At 40.8% G+C, this 25495-nt stretch overlaps 1 protein-coding gene across 3 annotated transcripts in view; it reads left to right on the top strand.

Annotated features, from left to right (window-relative positions):
- The window catches only part of SHROOM3 (shroom family member 3), a 228152-nt gene that overhangs the window by 180839 nt on the left and 21818 nt on the right, over window positions 1-25495 (top strand). For all 3 annotated transcript variants that reach the window (XM_072623908.1, XM_072623909.1, XM_072623910.1), the window contains 3 exons: window positions 10232-10363; window positions 15590-18722; window positions 20731-20804. In XM_072623908.1, the coding sequence (XP_072480009.1) occupies window positions 10232-10363; window positions 15590-18722; window positions 20731-20804 (3339 nt within the window). The remainder of the gene's footprint in view (window positions 1-10231; window positions 10364-15589; window positions 18723-20730; window positions 20805-25495) is intronic.

The raw sequence follows: 25495 nt of genomic DNA, 5'->3' as shown, positions 1-25495 counted from the left end.
GAGACTTTGTACCCATTGTGGCATTATATTCTTCTGAGTTTACTTGTGCTTCCCACCTCATAGGATATACTCCTCATATTTTAAGTTTTCTCCTGTTTATTTGTGTTTCCAATCTTGGTTCTTGCTTTGAGACTTTGTGTCAGAACCGAACTCTGTCCCCTTCAGCACTTTTGAGTGGTTTGACCAAACCCTGTTACATCTTGTCCCATATGTAGCCTGGATGCTGTGGCTGCTGCCATCATGGATATGATGGCTCCCATTAGTTTCCACCCTCTGCCTCAGTCCCTAGCTTTTGTCTCAGCCTCCATCTGTCTCTATCTTTTTTGTGAAATCTCCAATCAGAACTTGGTTCCATTGCTTTCTATGTCCCTAACGGGTAGCCTTTGACTGGTGAAGATCTTAATGTTTTCAGGTGTCTTCTAAATCACACCATGGTGGGTGCCTGGTGTTTGAGTTAACTCTTCTGTTAATACCAGTGATCAGAACATGTATAGCCAATGACTATCTCCTTATACAGGGCTTATGGGGACTGGCTCTGTCCTCTACTTCTGTCCTGCCAGGCCAGAAACTGGGATAGTGTTCACACTGGCTTATGGCATCCCTTGAGCATCCTCATTCAGAGTACCTGCTGACTTCAGGTCCAACTCCCATCACCCACAGCCTTTTGGTCCCTTCACTAGAGTGGCTTTCCTGGAGCAGCCCTCTGCCAGTGTTCTCAGGCTTCAGATCTATTTACCTGAATTCATCCTCAACTCCCAGGAGCAACCTTTCTCTCAGCCTCTGCTTGCTTCCCTTGGTGTCATTCTAAATGGGCTTTAGAAGCTTTTCTCATGTGCTTTCTATCTGTTCTACTTTTATTTACTCTCGAGAGGCAAGCAGTCACATGGAGGTCAGAAGTAGTGATACAAGGATACTCTCAAGGTCTCTCTGAAGAACTTTGGAATTGATTGGGAGACATGGTAGACACTAGCACAGGACTACCCAGCATGGCATGCCTACGTCAAAGAAGGTTCTGTGCTCTATGAGCAAAGCAGAATTGCAGTAGCTCAAAAGAAACATGAGATGTACAAATTTAGAGATAACTCTACTCCAAATGTTCTTATGGACTATTTGTGCCTTACCTGTGGTAGAACATTCCAAGCTTATATTGGTTTGATCAGCCACAGTCAGATGAGGGCCATCTCCAGTTGTCCTGATCTATTTCTGGTCACTGGACCCAGATGCCTCTGGAGGAGAAAGTGAGGCTGGTGACTTTGTCCAGTCTTCTCTCCCTTAAATCCAGTTCACTTGCATGTCATGGCATCACCTCCCTGATGTCATGGTCCTCTTTGAGAAAGAAGGACAAATAATCCAGTCAGGCACTCGCTGTACCTTGACACTGATATAATGATGTCATGGTCATCTTCAAGAACAAAGAACCCACCAAACGAGGACCCTTTTCAGATGTATCTTCAGATATTTTCTGGAGTATGTTTGGGCAAGCTAGGTTCTTCTATCACCTTCCATATTGCCATTTAACCAGAGGTTTGAAAATTACCTCATTTAGCTGTTCACTAACCATCCCTTCAGATAATGTTCTAGATTATTTTTTATAGGAATTGAGTCAAGCTCACCCTCTAGGTTTTAGACCATTATAATCTTCCCTTTTTTGAAAACTGGAGAATTCCCCCTTGTCTGACCTCACAGTAACTCTTCTGTTCTCTAAGAATTTCAACTGGTCACTGCCAATAACTCAGCAATCACTTTTTCCAGTTCTTTTCAGCAATCTAAGATGTCATTTATCATGGACTGTTGATCCTTTCTTAATATAATTGTATTTGCCAAACCCTATCAGTCATTTTTGTACTTGCTTTTCCAATCCAAAGAGAATTCTTGGAAAGGAAAACAGAAATAAAGTTAAAGTTGATTAGATCTGACTTCTCAGTTATCAACCTTCATTTCAATTCCTCCGATTAGTTGGTTTTATTTAATTTCATTTGTTGCTTTGCTTTTCTCCAATATAATAACATGGTCAATAAGCCATCCGTTAGAATAGATGATCACAGTAAAATAATGCTATACATTATACAGTATTATATATAATATTGTATATGTTATATATTACATATATATGATACAATATTATAATACTATAATCACAGTATAATAAGATTATACTGTGAAATCCAGCCCTGGGACAGTAGAGGCTCTTCAGCCCAATCCAAACCAAGGCCTCCCCACCCTTAGGCTTGCTAAGGTATCCCCTAATGCCCTATCCTCATTTGGATAAAAAGGGATTTCTAAACACTGTCATCCAGGCTAATATACCAAGTAACCCCCAGTCAAGTGAAAAAGCCTTTATTAAGCACTTGACATGTGCCAGTCCACTAAGGACATGAAAACAGGCAAAACCAGGCCCTGCTCTCAGGGAACTTACAGTCTAATGAGAAAAATAATATGCAAGCAACTATGTACAAACAAGATATATACAGGGTAAAATCTTGGAAGGAAGGCACTAGCATTAAAGAATTTTTGAGAAGACTTTTTGCAGAAGATGGGGTATGAGCTAAATCTTAAAGGAAGCCAGGATGTGGAGCTCAGGTAGGAGAATATTCTAGTCATGGAGGACAGCCAGTGAGAATGTTCAGTGGAGAGACAGAGTGTCTAGTTTGAGAAACAACAAAGAAGTCAGTGTCACTGGCTCAAAGAGTGACCATTGGTGCACACCAAAGATAGTATTCCACAAAAGACCAGTTTTCTTTTATTATTACACGAATGACCAATTGCAATGCTGACGTTCAGTGAATGCTTACTGAATGACTGTAATGTTAATTTACAGAGTTCACATCAAATTTCATTTTGTATGGCCATGAACCTGAGCAGGAGGCTGTCCTTGACCAAAGGAAGGTCAGACAGAAGCAGATTGTATAAGACACACTGGAAAATGGTTCAATTCTCTATTAAACCCAATTTATCCTTAACCAGTGATGACCTGGGTTACCCCATTTATATTTGGTGATGCTGACCATCTTGGGCCAATTTTCCTGGGTACTCATTAGCCTTTTACCAAGCTAATGGTCAGCATGCTTTTTAAATATGCTCAGCTTGGTCATAGCTTTAGGCTGAAGTTCTGTCTAAAAGAAAGGAATGTTCATTCCAGCATGTTCATTTTTCAAGCGTTATTTGCCTTTTTCTATCAACACATCTTCAGCCCATCTCAAGTTTCCTCCTTTAGAAAGACTTTAGGCTAGATCCAGGCAAGACCAGTCACTTCCTTGCTTGATTACCTCTTATATTTGATGAACCATGACCTTTGACCATCTTCATTTTGGCAATTAATTTTAAATAGTCTTGCCCTGTTCCTTGTTTTGTATGAGTGAGTCTATTTATCCCCAGCAAAATTAGAAGATCCTTGAAAGCAAGGTCTAGGCCGTATATTATTTTTGTATCACAGATCTCATCTAGCATGGTAGAAGGAATGTGCTAAGTACTCAATGAATAGCTGAGTTGAATTGAAACCTCCAAGATACAGGTATGACAAAAATGAACCCAAATGTCTCTGTGTTCTAACAGTAGCATCTCAGGAGGGTCCAGACAGGGCAATATTTTGTCAGTTATTCTAGCTTCATTAACCTCTCCTACTGTATAATCTTGGCTTCCTTATTTTGTGGTACAAAACAAAACTAAAGGCCTATGTTCAAATTTTATGTAAAGGAAAAATTTAGATTGCTGAGAGAGAGGAAAGAAGGGAGGGAGAGAGGGAAAGAGAGAATATGAAGTAGAGGAAGGAAATGGGTCATGCTCTGGTTTTTCTTAGTAAATTCAGTATAATTTGCTGTAGAAAAGATTTCCTTCTAAAGATTCAAGATGTCACAAAATCTGGAGGCAAGTGGAATTCCTCACTTAGTCAAGTATTTTAATAATCATCTACCATATGCCAGACACCATGCTAGAACCAGAGATACAAATACAAAGAATGAAATCATCCGTACTCTCAAGAAATTTACCTTCTATCATAGGGATGTGTGCAGAACAAACATAAAAATACAAAATAAAAGATAGGAAGGCTGTTATCAAGTGCCCCAAGGGGAATAATGAATAATAGTGTTGGAAAACCAAGCCAGAGACCAGCCAAGATGGCAGAGTTAGAGGAAGCATTGCAGGCCAGCTTTCCTGAAAACCACAACCAAAGATCTTTGACAAGTGTAAGAGACAAAGTGGTGATAAAAATCTAAGGAGAAACCACATGGGGTCATCTTTCAAGCTCAGGATTGCAAATCCTGAACCACAAGTACATAGTTCTTCCACAGGGCAGGACCTGTATAACAGATATGAACTGGGATGGCAGAGCCAGACCCCAGGCACAAAATAGTAGAACTGGGATCTCAAACTCAACCCCTAGGGGAACAGGGCCTCAGAACTGGTGATCACATGAAGTGGGAGGAATCTGAAACCAAGGATTCAGTCCCCAGGCTCAGGAGTCACAACTGTGTCAGGCTACCCTAGAAGAGGACATCTCAAATTCAGCTCTAGGGCAAAGAACAAGACTGTAACACTTGGACAGATTACCTAACGTTGGGACCTGAGACTCAATTCACAAGCTAATAGACTATGGTTCTGTGGCTGTCACTCTTCTCTAATGCACTGCTGGTGGACCTATGGTACACTATGGTACCTTTAAAAAAATGGTAAAACCATTCTGGAAGGCATTTGGAATTAATACTCCAAGGAGACTAAGTTGTGTACCCTTCGACCTAGAAATGTCATAAGTCTGTCAAAGCCCTAACTAATCAAAGAGGAAAAGAATCCGTCTGTACAAAAATATTTATATCAGCTCCTTCTGTGGTGACAAAGAATTGGAAACTCAAGCGATGCCCATTAATTGGGGAATGGTTGAAAAAAATTATGGCATATTAAAAGTAAAGGGATATATTATGCAGTAAGAAGATACTGAGATTTATTGAGTAGGGATGTGACATGGTCAGATCTTCCCAAGGAAAATCACAAAGGAATTTGGACCTGAACCACTGATGTTATTAGTGGAGAGAAGTTCCAGTGAGGAAACTCCCTTTCCCAATGTATATCAGTCCCTGCTCTCTATGTTTTCTCCCCCAGTGGAATATGAATATAAGTGCCTTGAGGTCAGAGATCTAGTGTATGTCTTATTGTTGGAGTGTTCTAACAACATTCCATTTCCCATCTCCATTCCTTTGCAATGGATGTTTCTGGTGCTCCCTCCTTCACCTCTGTTTTTTTCTTTTGTTTTCCATTAAGATTTGCCTCAAATGCACCTTCTGTACATTCCTCTCCTGCTTCTCACCTCTCTCATCCCATTGCTAGTGTACTCCCTCTGCAAACTACATTATTTCTATTTTATTTTCATTTTTTAAAAGTTTATTTGGACAAGCATTTATTATCTCTACCTCCTTCTATCCCTCTGTCCTCCCCTCCCCCCTGTGAAACAATTAAAAATCCTGGTGATAAACAGAGTCCAGCAAAACAAATTCTTATGTTGCTCATCTCCAAATATGCATCTTTTTCATCTAAATTTTAATTCCATCACCTGTCTGGCTAGAGGAGAGTGGTAGGATTTATCTTCAGCCTTCTTGCTCTTGGTTTATCAAAGGTCTAAAGTCTTTCAAAGTTATTTTTCTCTTCAATGCAGTTGTCATTGGGTACATTTTTCTCCCAGTTCTACTAACTTCACTCTGCCTCAGATCATAGTTCTTCCTAATCTTCTCTAAAACTCTACCTTTTTATGTAGCGTTCTATTATATTCATATGCCCTAATTTGTGTAACCATTCTTTAATAGGTAAGAATGTTGGCTTCTGGTTGGAGGTTATTGTGAAAAGTTCTACTAAAAATATATTTGTACATATAGATCTTTAAGCAATCAAAATCGTTCATTTTGTGTTCTGGGATCCCCTCTTTTACTGGTTTACTCAAACTCTTCCCCTATCCATAGATCTGAAAGGTAATCTCTTCCTTGTCCCTTAATTTATTTATGATGTCAGTCACCTTTTATGTTTAAATCCCACATCCATTTAGAATTAGTCTTGGCATATGGTGTATTTCTGCCAAACTGCTTTCCCTTTTCCCAGTAATATTTCTAAAATAGTGATTCCTTACCCCAGCAACTAGGGTCTTTGGGTTTTCTGAACCCTAGACTATTTCCCTAATTTGTTCCACTGATCAATGTCTTTGTTAACCAGTATCAAATCATTTTATTTAAACTACTGATTATGATAGACTTTAAGATCTGGTGCTAATAAACTGCCTGCTTTTTTTTGCCATTATTATTCCTGAGATTCTTGAACTTTTTTCCCTCTATGAATTTTGTTAGTATTTTTCTAATTGTATAATGTAATCCTTTTGTAGTTTGATTGGTACAGCATTGAATAGGTAAATGTCATTGTTACTGTAATTTTTATTATTGGCTTGACCTAACCATGAGCAATTAATATTTCTGTAATTATTTAAATCATTTTTGAAATTTCCAAATAGTATTTTATAATTATATTCTAGTTTGGGATATGTCTTAGATAGATAGACAGACAGACAGATAGACAGATAGACAGACTAATATTTTAAGTCTCCTTTAATGATTTGACATGCCATTTCTTTTTTAATTCTTTCTTGAGTTTCATTGGTAGTGTAAAATCATCATATATTACTAACAAGGATTTATTTTATATTTTATTCTGCATTTATTTTATATTCTACAACCTTGTTGGATTTACTGTTTCAATTAATTTTTTGTTTTGCCCATTAGGGTTTTCTAAGTTCTCATCTGCAGAAAGCAATAATTATGTTTTCTCTTTGCTTCTATTTGTTACCTCAATTTCTCTTTTTCATTTAAGTCTTAAGTAAGCACAGTCCACTCAACTGGAAACAAAATAAAATGCCCTAACCTTAAGCAACCTCTCTTGAAACAGAGGACCCACCCATTATTGTGCTACAACCAGGCTCAGTGTAACTTTCTTCTCTCACTATCACTAGGTTAAAGTGGGAATGTTTCTTCTCCAAAGATTATAGTTTTATGTTCTTAAGTTCTGTCCATTTCCTTTCCTTAAGCTATGCCTTCTCCCCTGTGGGTGCTTTAGTTGAGCACATAAACAAAATTTTACTGAATTAATAAGGCAATTTCTGGATTCAGCTTTGTACAGTTGACGTCATGGTAAAATCTCATGTTACTCAGTGAGCTCGGCACAAATTTAAAAGATCAAATAATCTCTTCAGTGCTCCCTTCTATGATTTCTATCCCTACTCCTCAGTCCCCTCTTGTTGGAACTGACAGTTGGATTGAATGGGTTAGACTAGGAAAAGAGGGGACCATAAAGTCCCACAGATTCAGGTGAGGTTTGAGGACTGAACATGGAAGCAAGGCCAGGGGAAATTACTCTAGAAAAAGGCTTGGGAAGACATGAGTCTTAAACAAGTAGTTGCCAAGACAAAATCTTCTGGGGTCAATATGTGGAAATCTATAGACTTGCCCTTCACATGAGGCAGATAGGTGCTACAGTAGATAGAAGACTGGACCTGGATCCAAGAACACCAGAGTCTTCTGACACCCAAACCAGCCACTTACTATCTAGGTAAACCCAGGCAAGTCACTTACTTACTATATGCCTCAGTTTCCTCACCTGTAAGATGGGAACAGTAATAGCATCTACTCACAGGGTTGGGTTGTTTTGAGGATGAAAGAATATCTAATAAACCTTTGAAAATATTAAAGTGAAATATGAATACTAACTATTATTATTCTGTAAGCTTTAGAGGACCTCCCTAAACTTTACCCTAAGATAATTATCCATTTCCCACTCATTTTAGAACTAGGGCTTGGGTAGGAGCAGAATAGCCAGGTTTATAAACTTCATGATAAAAAGAATTTTTTTAAGGAAACCTTACCTTTACAGTCAGAAGAACTGAGTACAACTCCCATCTTTTCCATTTACTAATTGTATAACCTTGGACAGATTATTGAGTTGCCCTGATTCTCAGCTTAGCCATTTATAAAATAGAAATAATTATCCTGCCTCTACCTACCTTATTGCATAGCTATGAAGTTCAAATGAGAATGGGTATGCAGTGTAGTGGGCATAGCACCTCCCCTTCCCCACCCTCACTTTCCTCAGAGTTAACTTAGTCATACTCTTTGTTAGACCCATTTAGAAGTCTAGTTTTTTTCTCATCTGACTTACCTACCAAGCCAAATCAAAGTGTCTTCTGTCACATGACTCACCTTTATCTTATGATAAGCAACCAAAACTGACATTTCCGATAGTTTGACTACAACTAGGCAACATACAATTGTCTTATCAAGTCATGTCATCATTTCCCTGATGTCATGGTCCTTTTCTAAAATGAAGGACAAACAAACACAGTCACCAAAAAGTTCCAGGTACTAAAGACTTCTCACCAATCAATCTTACAGTCCTTATGTTACTCATATGTTATTTAAATGATGGGAAATGTGATAGTTTAATCATCTTTAGTTTGAGTGCATGTCTTTTTAAAAATTTATTTATTTTTGGTTTTCAACGTTCATTTCAACAAGATTTTGAGTTCCAAATATTCTCCCCATCTCTCCCCTCCCCCACCCCAAAACACCATGCATTCTGAATACCCCTTCCCCATGCCCTTCCTTCTATCACACCCCTCGCTTCCCTTATCCCCATCTTCTCTCTTTTCTTGTAGGGCAAGAGAGATTTCTATATCCCATTACCTGTATTTCTTATTTCCTAGTTACATGCAAAAACAATTCTCAGCATTTGTTCCTAAAACTTTGAGTTCCAATTTCTTTCCCTTCCTCCCTCCGCACCCATCCTCACTGAGAAGGCAAGCCATTCAATGTAGGCTATACATATGTAGTTATGCAAAAGACTTCCATAATAGTCATGTTGTGAAAGACTAACTATATTTTCCTCCATCCTATCCTGCCCCCCATTTAGTCTATTCTCTCTTTTGATCTTGTCCCTCCCCTAAAGTGTTTACTTCTAATTACTCCCTCCTCCTATTTGCCCTTCCTTCTATCATCCCCCACCCCACTTATCCCCTTCTCCCCTACTTTCCTGTAGTGTAAGATAGATTTTCATACCAAATTGAGTGTGCACATTGTTCCCTCCTTAAGCCAAATGTGATGAGAATAAGCTTCACTTTTTCCCTCTCACCTCCCTCTCTTTTCCCCTCCATTGAAAAAGCTTTTTCTTGAGTACATGTCTTTTCTCTGAGGATCTCTCTTTTTAATGTTTCTCACAACTATTTCTGTTTCCTCTTTCTTAATACAGTTGTCCATATTAGAAAGAACGACTTTATGTAGGAAAAGTTTTGTAAACCATAAAGCATGGTTAAAATGCCAGTGTATTATTAAGAGGCCAATCAGATTTCATTTAAGGCTAGTGGTCTAAACATGAGAGCTAAGCCATTCTATAAAAGGGAATGTGGAGATACAAGTTAAAAAAAAATGAAACCAGAAAATCTTATCTTTGGGAGACACAAACAGGTACAACATAAGTATCATTAGCAAAAGGTTCACAGAGGCATCCAACATCTAGGGGGTAGATCAAGAAAACTGCCAGAATTCCACATCTAAGATGTCCAGATGGCAGAGGTTCAGAGAGATGAATAATCTAGCACAGCATCGTTCACCAAACCCATTCTTCTGCATTTCAGTCTATAACTACAGCCATGCCCATTTTCTCTCCTTAGTTTTTTTCTTTTTAATTTTAGATGGTCCAAAGTTAAAGTCAATAAAGCACAAAAATAAGGATGCTTTTACACACCAGAGGACCAGAATGAGATCTGCTCTCATTTGCCCAAGGAGAAAAGAAGCCTGGTACTCAACTAGCTGTTTACCCTTACCTGATTCTTGCCAGGAATTTGAACTGATGATATCCAGCAGAAGGGAGGTGCTCACCCCCTCCATAAATACTCATCTTCCCAGGCCTGACCAAGAGATTGAAAAGAAACAAATATTATTATTTATATATTTTGTCCATGGAACAATTAAAGCCCAAGGAGACAGAACAATGATAATGGTTAATGATGATAACACCATTAGGGCAGGTTGGCCATTTGAAGATGTTATATGAGCAGGACCAGTAAGAGAATGTTCTCTAGAGCCTTTATAAGTATATGATTGTTGCCTTGAGACATGAGAATATGCCAGCTTAAACTTCTAAATTCATGTGTTAGCCCTCATCAGGAGCTGTTATTGACATTGAAGGGTGCCTTTTCCATCTCTTTCTTCAGGTGCAGTGAACCTGTGAGTCGACCACACTCCTGGCATTTGACCACATCTGGAGAGGACCAGACTGATGCCAGCATGATGCAAATATCTCAGGGCACCATTGGTACTCCTTGGCACCAAAATTATCATTCCAGGTATGGAGCAGGCACCTCAGTTGTGACTTGAATGAACTCAAAGAATGAAAATTGAGTTGGTTTCTCTCCCAATGATGTTACCATTTCTAAAAACTGTTGTTTTCAGATAAGACACTTCTTTTCTAGCTTTTTCTTCTAGTCTCCCTTTCTTTATCATTCCCAGTCCTGTGGCTTTTTCTCTCTTCCATAAGACTATGGTTCCTCAATGCTATCCACATCCAAAGAAAGAACTGAGGGCATCTGGATGCAGATCAAAGCCTACTATTTTTTCACTTTATTTTTTTCATGGTTTTTTTCTCATAATCTGTTTTTTCTTTTGCAACATGACTAATATGGAAATACGTTGTACATGATTGCTCATATATAACCTATATCAAATTGCTTTCTCCCTGTCTCAGGGAGTAAATTTGGAACTCAAAAATTTTTTTTTGAATGAATGTTAAAAATTGGCTTTACATCTTGAGAAAAAATGAAATAAAAAAAATTTTATTATACTTTCTTTATGAACCCTGAGGATTAAATCATCCTTCTTGCCTCTGTTCTTTCCCCAATCCCACCCTCCCCAAAACTTAATATACGAGCAAAAACTGATTGTTAAATCTCTCCATAGAGTAGGAGGCAAAGAATTCAGAATCATTTTCATCTCTTTCCATGCCTGCTCATTTGCAGGATCTATGCATTTTCAGATTGGCTCTTTCTGTATTAAACCATTTTAAAACTCTACTAGAAAGAAACTTTCTACAAACAGAAAACTTTCTTCCCTGCCAAAGCCTATTTGCCAAGGGGGGTATTACCAAATTTTGGCTTATAGTAAAGACATTTTTCTTCTTTATTTCCAAGAGAAAATGACAGATGCTTTGCCTGCTAGAGTAACAAGCATACCCATTTTTAATTAGAATGTTCTTTTTAGTCTTTTCTTTTTCCCCCTCTGCACCGACTTCCTGCTTCATTTATTTCTCATTTTTTTCTTCTCTCCCTTTCTCATCTCCCTACTTTTCAAGTCATTTCCTACTTTGAGCTTGCTTCCTCAGGGCTATCCACATCCAAAGAAAGAACTGATAGCATCTGGATACAGATTGAAGCCTACTATTTTTTCACTTTATTTTTTTTCATGTTTTTCTTCTACTAATAAGACATAATTAGGAAAAGTTAGGGAAGAGAATTGAGTTCAGAGATTTACATCTGGAAGTCATCTTACAGAGTTAAAGTGAACATGTCCAGTGGAGCATGAAGCTTGTAGAAATTAAGTGACTTGCCCATGGTTACAAAATTAGTAAGTGTCTGAAGTGGGATCTGAACAGAGGCCTTCCCGACTTCCAGTCCAGCACTCTAACCACTGAGCCATTCTTCCTCCTGGATTAAATGAATTTCCCAAAGCTATTGACAAAGGACTCCAAAGCCAGAGGGACAAACCTGGAATTATTCCTTGATTTATACTTGCAAAAAAAAGAAATGTTTTTCTCACTGAACTAACAAAAAAGCCTTTTATGCAGGGTTCTTAAAGTCACGTGGCAAGTCAGGAGTCCATGTGGGAGTAGAAAGCCTTTCTCCTGACTCGACTACCACTTCTTTTTCCACGAAACCATCATCTAGCTCTTTCTAGAGCCTGGCACCAGGCCTTGCACAGAGCAGGTACCTAAGTTTTTGTCAAATTTTAAAAGGCAGTATTTTATTTTTATTCATTTATTTTTCATTTTCAACATTCACTTCCATAAGATTTTGAGTTCTAAATTTTTCTTCCCTCCCCAACAGGGCATGCATCCAGAGAGTGGCTATACCTATACATTCATATTAAACATATTTTCACATTAGTCATGAAAATGGCAGTATCTTTAAAAAATACAATAAGAAGACAATTCTAGCTTCCAGCAAGGCTTAAAACTGAAGCACGGAAGATGGACTGAGCACATAGTCTTCTGAAAGAGGGGGGAGCAAGGCATGGAAAGGGGTGACCCTAGAATCATGCCAACCTCCTTGCTAAGATACCCTTAATGCAAGCCAACATTCCTTATCTCTGTTGCTTCTGCAACGGGCCACCTCCCAAAGAGAAATAAATCCAAATTCCCACATAAAATAAAGGGCCGAGCCAGCAGGGAAGCCTCGCCCATTGGAGTACAGTCATTTTGATGAGTGTCTGTAAGTAAAATCATGATGATTTCTGACAGTCCTCCAGGGGTGATGGGGTTTAGCAGGAGATTTCCAAAGGTTAACAGTTGCCATGTTTGAGGAAAAATGGCTTTTGTTTGTTATTTTCTTTAAATGCAATTTAGCCTCCTTCTCCCTAGCCCCTAACATTCTTTTTTCCCCTCTTTTCTTCACAAAAATTTTTTTAATCTGTTTATCATTTAGGAGAGGACTAAGCCCCAGCTCCCAAAACCATTAGAGAGAGCTGCCTTGGAACTCCTTCTGCCCTACAAACTTGGAACCTGAGTGAACTAGAATCAGTTAGTCGTCTGATTATCCAGGGGTCTGACTCAAAGACTGAAAGGGGTTCCTAAAATTCCAGAGGTGGGAGTTCAAAGGGAATGTAAACAGATTTAAGCTACCCATGTAAATGAGGGTCATAAAACTGCCATAGGCTAGAGGTATACTTTAGTTAATGGACTTCTTGGGCACTGAATATACACCCACACCTCCCTGTTCCTCTCACTTGGAAGCCAAGACTGAAAACTGTTCAATCCGTTGAGAAAATTCAGTGGCTCAGGGTACCCTTTGGTGGGTAAGAAAATAGAATTTAGAATGTTCCTTCCTCGCCTATTTCGTCCTATCCATCACCCTCCCTCTTGGCTTTGAAGGAACTTGTCTACCAGTACAGTTGTGAATAATTCTGTTGATACTGTTTCAGTCATGTTTGACTCTTCATGACCCCATTTGGGGTTTTCTTGGCAAAAAATACTGGAGAGGGTTGCCATTTACTTCTCCAGCTCATTTTACAGATAAGAAAACTGAGGCAAACAGGCTTAAGTGATTTGCTCAGGGTCACACAGCTGGTAAGTTTCTGAGGCCAGATTTGAACTCAGGAAGATAAGTCTTCCTGACTCCAGGCCCAGCATTCTATCCTCTGCATCACCTAGATAACTTGTACTTATGGTACTTTTTTTTAAATAGAATCTGTGATTTCCCTGCTGTAGGGAATTCTCAAGCAGATGAGCCACCTGTTCTAGTCTTCAGGAGATTCCTGGGACAGTGAGAGGTTAAGGGACTTCTGTGTATCAGAGACTGGACTTGAATCAAAATCATCCTCATCTTTTTTATGTAATTGACCTCTTTAGCAGTCTGGTCAAAGTTATGGACTCCTTCCCAGAATAATGTTTTTGAATTATTGAAGGAAGTGCTAAATTTCAGTTAGAGGCTAGTCAAAATAAGGTTGTCATTTTTCTACCATCCCCACTCATGGATCCCCCAAAATCTATCCAGGGATCCCTGGGGGGATTTGTGAATCCCCAGTTAACTTCTGATCTGGTGCAACTTTTTTCCTTTACAGATTGGTTAGAAGGAAAGACAGAGTTCTACATGAGGGGAATTCTTCTCATTTTCCTTTTTCCCCCAGATCTGGAGATGATTTGACAAGAGTGTCTGTCCCTGCTTTCCCCACCACCTCAGCCCCTTCTCATCTGAACCTGCCCATCCATTTCTAGAACAGCTTTTCTTCATACAACAACTTGTCGGCTCAAAAGCTCTGTGTGGGGTGGGGTTAGAGAAAGAAAGGCTCACATTACCTCAAAAGCTACAGTAGAAATCTATGTTCTCTCCCATCACCCCACACAAATCATCCTGTAATCCATTCATTTCATGCTGAAGGTTTTTGATGATAGCAACGGCTATTCTGGCAGATGGCCCCATCCCAGCCTGTTTGGAACCCAGCCACCAGACCTGCTTTCAGCTGTATGTGTTTGCCAGGCACATTTCCAAGGCACACCACTGGCATCTAGTGGTCTAGCTGCCATGTCAATGGATGCTCATCAGCCTTCTTTTGCCAAACCCTAGCCCTACCTCCAAGACTTCAGAAAGGGGAAGGGGTAAGGAAGGTGCAGGGGTGGTGGGGTAAGGGGGGGGGTGGAAGACAGGATGTCAGAGACAATAGGGAGAAGAATATACCTTCCAACTGGAAAGCTGAGTGCCTTCAAACTATGTCATGTTTGGGATTTCACTGAAATTATCCTTTAATACTCCCTCTTTCAAATCAGTTATTCAATAAACATTTATTCAGAACTTACTGTATTTCAGGCACTGTATTAAGTTTGGGGGCTACAAAGAAAGGAATAAAAACAGTCCTTACTCTCAAGGAACTCTCAGTCTGATAGGGGAGGTAATACGCAAACAACTACGTACAAAGCATTTAAAATGAGACCTGACACCACAATATTGTGTATATCATGAGTACAGAAATGATTTCCAAGGGGTTCAAAGTGAAGACCCAATGCAAAGATTCAATAATTTAACAAGCATTTATTAAGCACCTACTGTATGCCTGGTATTTCACTAGGCAATGGACAAAATCAAAATAGTTCCTTCCCTAAAGAAGCTTACATTCTAAATGAGTCATATTATGAAAGAAGAATCAGAACAAAAGGGAAAAACCACGAGAAAGAAAAACTATTTTTAAAAAAGAGAGAAAATAGTTTATTTTGATGTACGTTCAGACTCCACAGTTCTTTCTCTGGATGTGGAAAGCATTTTCCATCATGAGTCTTTCAGAGTTATCTTAGATCCATCCTTGCATGGCTGAGAAGAGCTAAGTCTGTCAAAGTTGGTCATTGCACAGCGTTGCTGTTACTATGTACAATGTTCTCCAGGTTCTGCTCACTTCACTCAGCATGAGTTATGAGTCCTTTTTAATAAAGTTTAAGTGAAAATAATTCATAGACAATGGGACAGGGCTCATCCAGGTACACTTCACCAGTCTTCTTTCCTGTATCTTTTTCTGCTTATCTCAATAAGGAAAGATTTCTATGGGCTCTTCAATTCTTCAAAAAATATATACGTTAAAGAGTCTCTGTTTTGTTTTGTGGGTTTTTGTTTTTTTGAGGCAATCAGGGTTAAGTGACTTGCCCAGGGTCACACAGCTAGTAAATGTCTGAGGCCAAAATTGAACTCAAGTCCTCCTTACTCCAGAGCCAGTGCTCCTAGCTGCCCCAAAGAGTTTCTTTGAGAGCTGGCTTCTGAGTCTGCTAAATCATAAATCTCCCATGTTTTTATTCATTGTTTTTCTCTTTTCTCTTCCAGCTCCTCTACAAGTGATGTCTCTAACTATAGCCATGCTTATCCAAGAAGGAGCCCTGATCAGTACAGCTCCCAGGGAAGCATGGAGAGTTTGGACCACAGTGGGAGCTACCCCCCATGCCACCTCCTCTCCCCTGCCAAGTCTACCAGTAGCATCGATCAGCTTATGCATCTCCACAACAAGAGAGACTCTGCTTATAGTTCTTTCTCCACCAGTTCTAGCATCCTCGAGTATCCCCCCAACAACCTCTCAGCCCAGGACTGTCCTGATGTAGTGGCCACAAAACCTGCCCAAGGTGGCCTATTGAAAGGGATGAGACGGGCTGATATCCGCTATGTCAAGACGGTCTATGATAAGAAGCGAGGCATCTCAACCGAGTATGAGGTGAACCCCTCGGCTTTGCTTGTCTCCAGTGGAGAATCCCAGGAATCAGTGGATGGTCAGGACTATGATAGGTGGTCTGGTCATCCCAGAAGTGGTAGGATGCCACCGTTCTCTTGTAACCAACAATACTGCAGTTCTGATGAGACAAATTCCAACAACCTACCCCACAAAGTGGGTGCCCCTATGCCCCCAACTCGGAGCGGCAGCTTTGCTGTTCTCAGGCATTATGAGAAACCCAGCTCCTGGTCTAGCCGGCCCCAATCAAGCTTCCCTGGATCCCTAAAAACCTCATTTCCAGAAGAACATTTACACACTCTCCTGGAGAAGAGTCCAGAGAACAGTCCCCCGGTGAAACCCAAGCAAAACTATATCCAAGCAACTCAAGCAGGCCAACCACTGCTACCTACCAGCATCTACCCTGTACCTTCACCTGAACCACACTTTGCCCAGATGCCCCAGCCTTCCGTGAGCAGCAACAGTATGCTATACCCAGCACTTGCCAAGGAACAGGGTTATAGTTCCTCATTGAGCACTTGTGAGAAGATGACAGCTCTTGAAAATGGAAATCATAACGGCCCCAGGAAGTCTGCCGCCATCTTCTACCAGGCCCCCCTGGTGGAGAAACCAGAAACCACAGGCAAGTTTTCCCCGTATAAGCCACATTTCATATCTGAGCCTGAGAACCTCAGGAGCACCTCCCTGAGGAAGGATGAGCCAAGGATTTCCGAAGGCAATAATACACTCCCCAATGGGAGAGAAAGTGTGCATGACAGTGTGCAGCACTCCAACCATCACATCTCTCAGGCCCTGCAGACCCAGGCTCAAGAAGTCAGCGAAGTCAAACCACTTTCCAGACTATCTGAGCCCAAGAAGGCTGAATTCCATAAGTCTCAAAACGCCTGCTTCCCACCAAGAGAAGGCCTTGCTGAAGACTCATGGAGCACTTCTGGTCAAACAAATTCAAATCTTTTATCTCTACAAAATATTTCTGAAAGCACCAGAAGACAAGACAGCCTGGAGATACAAGTGGGACCTCCAGGGGGAAATCCTGACAGTCGACCAGCCTATCTGATCAACATGAGTAAAATGGAGCAAGAGCCCAAAAAGACAGTTCTTGAACGGTGGAACCATTCAAATGGGCAAGCTTCCCATGGAAGGTCTGAGGGAGGAACCACAGGGCCACCTTTCCTTAATTCTGAATCAAGGCACGAAGCCCACGGGCAGCCTTCCAACCCGAGCCGTAGTCGGCGTAGTTCAGGCAGTGCCCTCCAGACCTCTCATTATGGAAAATCCCACTGCTCTGTGTTGGAGAAGGTCAGTAAGTTTGAGCAGCGTGAACAAGGGACCCAGAGACCCTCGAGCGTAAGCAGCTACATGTACAGGGCCAATAAGCAGGAACAGACGCCCAGTAGTAGAAGCTCCATGATCAGCCTTGAAGACCCCCAGGGTGAAATAAGTTTCCTGGGCCCAGGTCTATCCATTAGTTCTCTGAGTATCGGGGAGAACATGGTCAAAGAGGGTAAGAAAAAGCCTGAAGGAGTTTCCTGGCATGTAGCTGAGCATCAACCAAGGAGGGTTGGAAATGTTGGCTACGGACCCCCACACCCAGAGACCAAGCCACTCAGAAGGGCTTCTATCCTTCAGCGCAGCCAGAGTACCTTCCAGCTTTCCAACAAGGTAGAGGAGGAAACCCTGTGGAGGGAAGATAGGCCTAGCAGTCCTGAATCACCACTGCTGGAGGTTCCCTTAAACCAGGCCTATCGGAACAGTATCAAGGATGCCCAGTCCCGTGTTCTGGGAGCCACTTCATTCCGACGGCGGGATCTTGATCTGGGTCCCCCCATAGCGTCCCAGTCAAGGCGAGGAGCAAGGCAGAGGCCGGCCTCTGCCCACTTGGGGCTACGGAGCCCAGAGATAACAACAATGCCCTCTTCACCTCATATCCCCAAGGAGCGACATAGCATCACACCAGCTGAGGGAAGCCCACCTAGGGAAGACCCCGCAGCCCTGGTGGCCCGGGTTGGAGGCCGGAGGCGACTAACAGCTGAACAGAAGAAGCGTTCCTATTCAGAGCCTGAAAAGATGAATGAAATAGGGGTATCTGGGGCAGGAGAACCACCCACCTGCCATCCCCAGAGGAAGGACCTGCCCTTCGGCTTCCCAGAGAACACTGTGGCAGACAGGCGCCGCATCTTTGAGAGAGACGGGAAAGCTTGCTCCAGCCTTAACCTCTCTAGGCCTGAGCTGAAGCAGCTACAGCAGACTGCCTTGGCTGAGTACATTCAACGCAAGACCGGGAAGAGACCATCCCCTTTGGCCAGTCGGGAGAGCCACAGCCTTGCTGTAGCCCCAAGCATGAGTTCCCTGCAGGAGCAAAATCCATTCCCCAGGAGAGGGTCAGCCACCCTGCCCACAGAAACAATGAGAAACATGGACAGAAGCAGCCTGGAGACAAGGGGCGTGCCACGGGATCGGAGTAGTTCCTTTGCCAGCAATCTTGTCCATGCAGAAAGGCACTGGTATTCCAAGAGGGAGCCAGCGAGGGCTGATTGGCTTGGTGAGACCAGCAGCCAGTCCAATCATCCACAGAAAGTGACCTGGGCTCAGGACACGCGATCAGCCCTGGTAAACACAGCCAGGGGGGCAGGAAAGTCCAAATCGGCCGAAGATCTGCTAGACAGATCAGATGTTCTGACTGTCCCTTTCCATTCGAGGTCCAGATCATCTCCCATCTCAGATAAGAAATGTCAGGTATATACAATCCTACCTCTATACCCATGGAAAAGTGTAATAACTGTCTCTATTGAATAAACTTCTAGGGCAGTTTCCTCCCTCACTTTGCCCCTCACCATTTCCTCTTCATTACAGGAAAATAAAATTTATTTTTCCAGATCAGAGATTTAGTGCTAAAAGGCACCTTATGAGTCATCCAACCCAGTCCCATCATCTTATAATTGATGATAAGCAGAGATATCCAGAGATAGGTAGAGAGAGGATTCACACTTAGATCCTCTGACTCCAAATTGTTCCTAATTTCAACCAGAGACCCAGGAGTAGACATCATGGTGACAACGTGGGCACAGATGCCAAAGATAGCAAGATTTTGGCCTCTCTTCTATAAAGAAATGTCATTGAAATTATGATTTCATAAGTATATAGCCAGAAAAAAAATCATTTTTTAATGGAAGATGCCATTTTGATTCAACTCTCTCTCCCAAAAGAACTCAGTCCCCACACCCGTGAGTGTATCTTGATATTTAAGATTTTGTGATATCTGTTCTCCCTTCTATGAGTCCTCCAAACCATAAGAGATCCAACCTCAGAATTCACATTTATCAGATCCTCTGCTCATGGCTAATATATTTAAAAGCAGAATTTGTTCTTCAACATGACTATCTTATTTATTCACCGTACATTGATTATAGGTCTAATTGTCTAGACCAGGGGCTTCTTTGATATCATTTCATAAGGTTTTTATGAAGTCTAAGGTACACATTATTATAATTATCATTGTGATCAGTTCTTGTTTAGCCGTTTTTCAGCCTTGTCCAACTCTTCATGACCCCATTCGGGGTTTTCTTGGCAAAGATACAGGAGGGATTTGCTATTTCCTTCTTCAGCTCATTTTACAGATGAGGAAACTGAGGCAAACAGGCTTAAGTGACTTCCCCAGGATCACACATCTAATGAGTGTCTATGGCTGGTTTTGAACTCAGGTCTTCCTAACTTTAGGTTCTATACACTATCCACTGTGCTACCAAGCTGTGCCTTGTATTATAAAGAGATATAAATGATATATTACAGAAGGTGCTTGCCAATTAAAATGAGAGTAGGTGGTCTACATTTCTGGATGCTAATTTAATTTTAAACCCCATGAATCTATACCTCCCTGAGTGTAAGTATTAGTAATTAAATAGACTTTTCTCAGCTTTTGAAGATTCAGCTGCTTTTCAGAAGTTCGGCCAAAGTTAATGAGGAGAATGCAGTAATGTGTAAATAAAGCAGTTTTGAAGTAGGAAAAGGAGGGATCATTATAGGCTTTCATCTTGGCAAAGTCAAAGACAAGGATGATATTAACATCCTTATCATAATCAAACCTGATTCCAAGAACCTAATCATACTGTTTTCAAAATACTGACATCTAAATACACCTGCTGAACAAGCTACGCAGAAGTGGTATAGTGGAGAAGACACTGGACCTGGAGGCAGGAAGGACTGCGTTCAGATCTTACCTCAGGATACCCATTAGCTGAGTGACCTTGGAAAAACCAATCTCTGTCTCATTTTCCTTATTTGTAAAATAAAGATGGGGGTGGGGAGAAGTTGGACTTAATGGTCTCTAAAGTCTCTTCCCATTCTAAAACTATGTTCCTGAGGGGCAATGATGTTGGATGGGGAGTCCCCCGAAAGATCTTTCCTTCACTCTGATTATCAGACCAAAACCCTCCTAACTTTCCTGAACTGATCCAACTTACTTCACTGAGAAGTTTTGCTTATTTTAAAATACAAGTGTGTTACCTGCCTGTCCCACCTGTCTCCCATGTTTCCCTTCTACTGCTTCAGATATTTAGATTGTCTTAGAACATATAGCCATCAGAAAACAAGAGATCCCATTTAAAATCTGAGCTGAACTTTACCACTAACTCAGCTCTGTGGTTTGGCAGTCAAGAGATTAGTACAGGCTCTTCCTAAGAAACGACCTTGTTCTGTGAAGGAACTTCTGGGTGGTCAGTAATGCTGGGATCATTCTGTCTTCTAGGATATGCTTCTGAGAGGAAACACTGACTACAGCCTTCTGGGAAAGGCTTCCTGTGTGACTGGCCCTGGACCCAGGTATGCACATTTCTTTCTGCAGCCTCCTTTCCTTACAGGGGCAGCTCTTCTCTGTCTCTCTCTTCATCTGTCTCCTTATTTTCTCCCTCCCTCTCCCCTGTCTTTGTCTTTCTTTTCTCTCTCTCCCTTTTCTTCCTCCCTCCCTCCTCCCCTGTCTCTGTCTCTCTTTTTTCTCTTCTCTCTCATTCACTCTCTCTTTCTCCCTTGCTCCCTCCCTCCATCTATCCATCTCATTCCCTCCTTCCTTTCTTCTCTGTCTCTGTCGTTGTCTCTCTCCTCTGTGTCTTTGTACCTCTCTTTCTCTCTCCTCTCTTTCCCTCCCTCCCTCTTTTTTTCCCTCACTTTTCTTCCACAACTCTATAACCAAATGAGATAGGATCCACAAATTTTGCCAATACTATACACTAGCCAGTGTGTTTTCTGAACTTGTTTAAACAAATGCATACTTTTTCTTTTTGCCTTTTTTAATACACTTCTTCTCTGAGTAATTACATATTACGTTTTGAGTGTGATAGCCTTAGAAGAAAATTTGTTTGCTTTTAGGGGATCAACTTTGACATGATACTTGTAATTAGCTTAACACAATGCCCGGCACAAAGTAGGCACTTCAAAAATGATTTTTCTCTTCCTTGAGGTTAGAGTCCTGATGGCAGGGCAGGTTCCTCTGCTCTAGTCTAGCCTAAGGAAGTCTTACATACTCACTGACTTAATGCCAAGAGTATCAAATCACACTGAAGGAGATCTGGTGAGAAGAAGCTTCAGAAACTAGTCCACAAAATGAGACACTGGAATATGAAAGTTAGACATGGAAAATTATCTCAGAGGCAGAATTTCTAGAATAGTGGAGTCTGGAGAATGTGGCTTTGTTTTTCAAAGAATTAACTATCAAAGATCCTTTGATGAGGAAAGGGAGGAGAATAAACAATATTGTTTGCAGATTGTTTTGTTTCATTTTTCAAAGAATTTGCTATCAAAAGCCCTTTAACAAAAGGAGGAAGACAATAAGCATTTATTAACCGCCTGCTAAATATAGGACATTATACTAAGTTCTTTAGAAATATCTCACTTCTCTGGAAGGTAAGTACTATTATGAACCCCATCTTACAGTTGAAGAGACTGAGGCAATCGAGGTTAAGTAACTTTCCCAGGGTCTTGGTTATTGTTTAGTCATTCAGTCATGTCCGACTCATCATGATCCTGTGGACCATAGCATGTCAATACTGTCCATGGGATTTTCTTGGTAAAGATACTGAAGTGGTTTACCTTTTCCTCCTCCAGTAGATTAAGGTAAATGGAGGTTAAGTGCCTTGCCCAGTTAGTAAGTACCCAAGAGCAAATTCGAACTCAGGTCTTTCCAACTCCAAGCCAAGCACTCTGTGCACTATGGCGCCACCTCCCTGCCACCATTCTTGGAAAGGAGATATAATCCGCATCTTAGATAAGCCCTGAATATTTGAGATTTTCCTAAAAGAAAGAAACAACATTTTAGGTAGAAACTTCCAAAAAAGAATTTACTCATTTTTTTCCAAAGGGAATTTATTTGCCTGTGAAGTGTTCCACTGGAATTCTGGTGTCCTAGAATAGAGCTAGCCCATGTGGTCTGGTTCTGATTTTATTTGACTTTTGATCTGGATTTGTGATGTCATTGGTGTGGAAATTAGACCCTCTGTTGCAGATCAGTTGAGTTTCAAATTGTGGCTTGAGGCATTGAGAGGTTAAGAAATTTGTCCATATCTCAACCAAGGGGATAATGCAGAAGCCTGGTGCTACTCAGATCAGCATGGCAGCTTTGATTTGCTTTGCTAGTGATTTGGGCTGGTTCATCCCTCCTAAGGCACCCTAGTGGCTCCCCATACTAATATGGACACTCAATCAGCTCTGCCACTGGAGCTAGAACTCCAGACATCCTTTAGCTTCAGTCTCCCTTGTAGCTGGGATTTGCCACTGGACCCAGATGGCTCTGGAGGTGAAAGTGAGGCTGGTGACCTTGCACAGCCCTCCTTCACTGAAATTCAATTCACCTGCATGTCATGGCATCATCCCCCTGATGTCATGGTCCTCCTTGAGAAAGGGCAAACAATCACAGACATGTGCTGCTATAAGGAGCCTGCTAGGTGATGTAATGGGAAGAGCACCAGGTCTAGAGTTAGACCTGACTTCACATCTGGCCTCTGGCACTTACTAGTTGTCTGACCCTAGGCAAATCATTTAACCTCTGCCTGCCTCAGTTTCCTCATTTGTAAAACTGAGGATAATAATACAATGGAAAATCATATTTGTAAAAATGATGATAATAATAACACCTACCTGGCAGATTTTAAGGATCAAATGAGGTCATATCTGCAAATTACTCAGCAGAGTGCCTTGCACACAGTAGGTGCTTCATAAATGCTTGTTTCCTTCCTTACTTCCATGCTACTTAATTAAAATCCTCTTGCCACTTCTATTCTTGATTTATATCCCCATTCCGTAGTTGTGTTCCATGTTTCAAACAGTTTATATTAGTCGTTTCTGCAATGCTCTCCAACAGGAAGTAGGGTATTACATTACATTACCTGCTAGTCTGCCAAGAGCAGCATTCCAAGATTCTTCTTGCTGCCTTTACCAGGATTAATTTCAGCTCAAAGCTGTCTTTCCGGCTGCAGTACTTAGGGTGAGGTATGTCCCAGCTAATCTTTCATCCCTGGTCAAGGCTCAGCCCTTTCTTTGAAAGTCTATCAGGATCCACAAGAGGTGGGGAGAAAAATGAGAAGCCAAAGAAAAAGAGACAATTTAAGGGTCATCTTGTCTGGAGTCAAGGGCTAGACTCCTTGACCTACAAAAAAGCCTTCCAGTTCTCAGACCCCTCGGGGTTTTGATAGCATGCAAGAGGTGTGTGAACCATTCACACCCTCCTATAAAATGGGGCATAATGAAAAATATATTTTTCTTTTCTCTATATTCAAGAGTAATCATCAAGGAAAAGTTCTGGCCCAAACTATTTGATGCTTTCAAAAATAGGCATTTAAATTTTTTTTTCAGTAGTAAAGAACAAACTTAGTAGACTAAAATGATCATATAAAATAATCATGTTTATTAGACTGAATCTTTGTTTAAAAATTGTTAATATCTTGTCTTGCATAACCTTCATTTCTTTAAAAGAAATTTTTTTATTGTGCTCTAGACAGACATCAACAAACCTGAACATTTCAAAATTCAAAGAACAGAAAGGGATACGAAATTGTGAGAGCAATTATCTGGGGTTTTTGTTTGTTAGATATAAAGCAATTACGACAAAACTGTCCTGCTTTCTCTCACCCTTTCTGAATGTCTGTTCTCTTAGGTGGATTTTCAAGTATTTCACTGACTTTCTATTCTTTCTTTTCTCCACTATTATCACTACCCAGCAACCCAATAGACGTCCTCCCTAGTAACAGATAAATATGGTCAAACAAAAACAAATTTACACATTGGCTATATCTGAAAATATAATAGCTAGCATTTACATGGTACTCTAAAAGTCTGTCTCATTTTATCCTCACAGCCCTGAATGGTAGGTGCTGTTTGTATTGTCCTCTCTTTACAGATAGGGAAACTGAGGCAGGCAGAGGTCAACTAACTTGCCTAGGGTCCCTTAGCTAGTAAGTGTCTGAGATTGGATTTAAATTTAGTTCATTCTGACTCCAGGTTCAGAACCATATCTACTGTACCACCTAGCTGACTCATTCTCTACCTTTAGTCCATTACCTTCATGCTAAGGGAGTAGGAACCATTATTTATCACCAAATTTCTATATTCTTGATGGTTATTGCAGTTAGTCAACAAGCATTTTACAAAGTACCTACTATGTGCTAGGCACTGGACTAAGCACTAGGGACACAAAGAAAGGCCCCCTCAAAAAATAATCCCTTCCCCCAAGGAGCTCTCCATCCCATGGGTAATAAAACATACAAGCAACTACTTACAAATAAGATAGAGATAGGAGAATATGGAGATGACAACCGAGGGAAGGCACTAACGTTAAGCAAAAGGCTTCTTGTAGAAAGTAGGATTCTAGCTGAGCCTTGAAGGAAGCCAGGAGGCAAAGAGGAAGAAGGAGAAAATTTCAGGTATGGGGTTCAACCACTGAAAATGCTCAAAGGTATACACATATTTTTTTAATCTCCTAAGTGTTTTTGTGACTCTGTCTTTTTCCTCTGTCTTTGACATCTTTGAGATATATATTGTTTTCTTGGTTCTACCTACTTGATATTGTGCCCATTCATATAAATTTTCTCATGCTTCCCTGAAATTTTCATATTTAGCATTTCTTAGACTGAATGTCTGAAAGATTCATGTTAATGTTTGGTTTTTTGCCTGTTTTAAACTGGTGCATCTCTCTAAGAACCCTCAGGATACAAGCAGCATAATGAAGTTAATTAAAAGATCTACATCATTAAACATGAAATTACAATTTCAATTATTATGCTGCTGGAGAAATCTAACTTTAAAAACTAAGTTAGGTATGGCAAGCCCTGAGGATCAGTGTTGAATGAGGTGTAATGTGGTGGTCAAAGATAAAGCCCATCCACAAGACATACTCAGCCTCTAGTGTAAATTTTCAAACCCACCCACCCATAGGAACAGACAAGCTATTCGCACTCTATAAGCATCCATGGAAAGAGACTATTAAATGGATTTAGGAGGTTTACATGTAATACCTGATCTGTCAG

The sequence above is a fragment of the Notamacropus eugenii genome, chromosome 7, assembly GCF_028372415.1.
Source record: "Notamacropus eugenii isolate mMacEug1 chromosome 7, mMacEug1.pri_v2, whole genome shotgun sequence".
NCBI lineage: Eukaryota > Metazoa > Chordata > Mammalia > Diprotodontia > Macropodidae > Notamacropus > Notamacropus eugenii.
The sequence above is the reverse complement of the archived record's forward strand: the minus strand, read 5'-3'. Positions and strand labels throughout refer to the sequence as shown.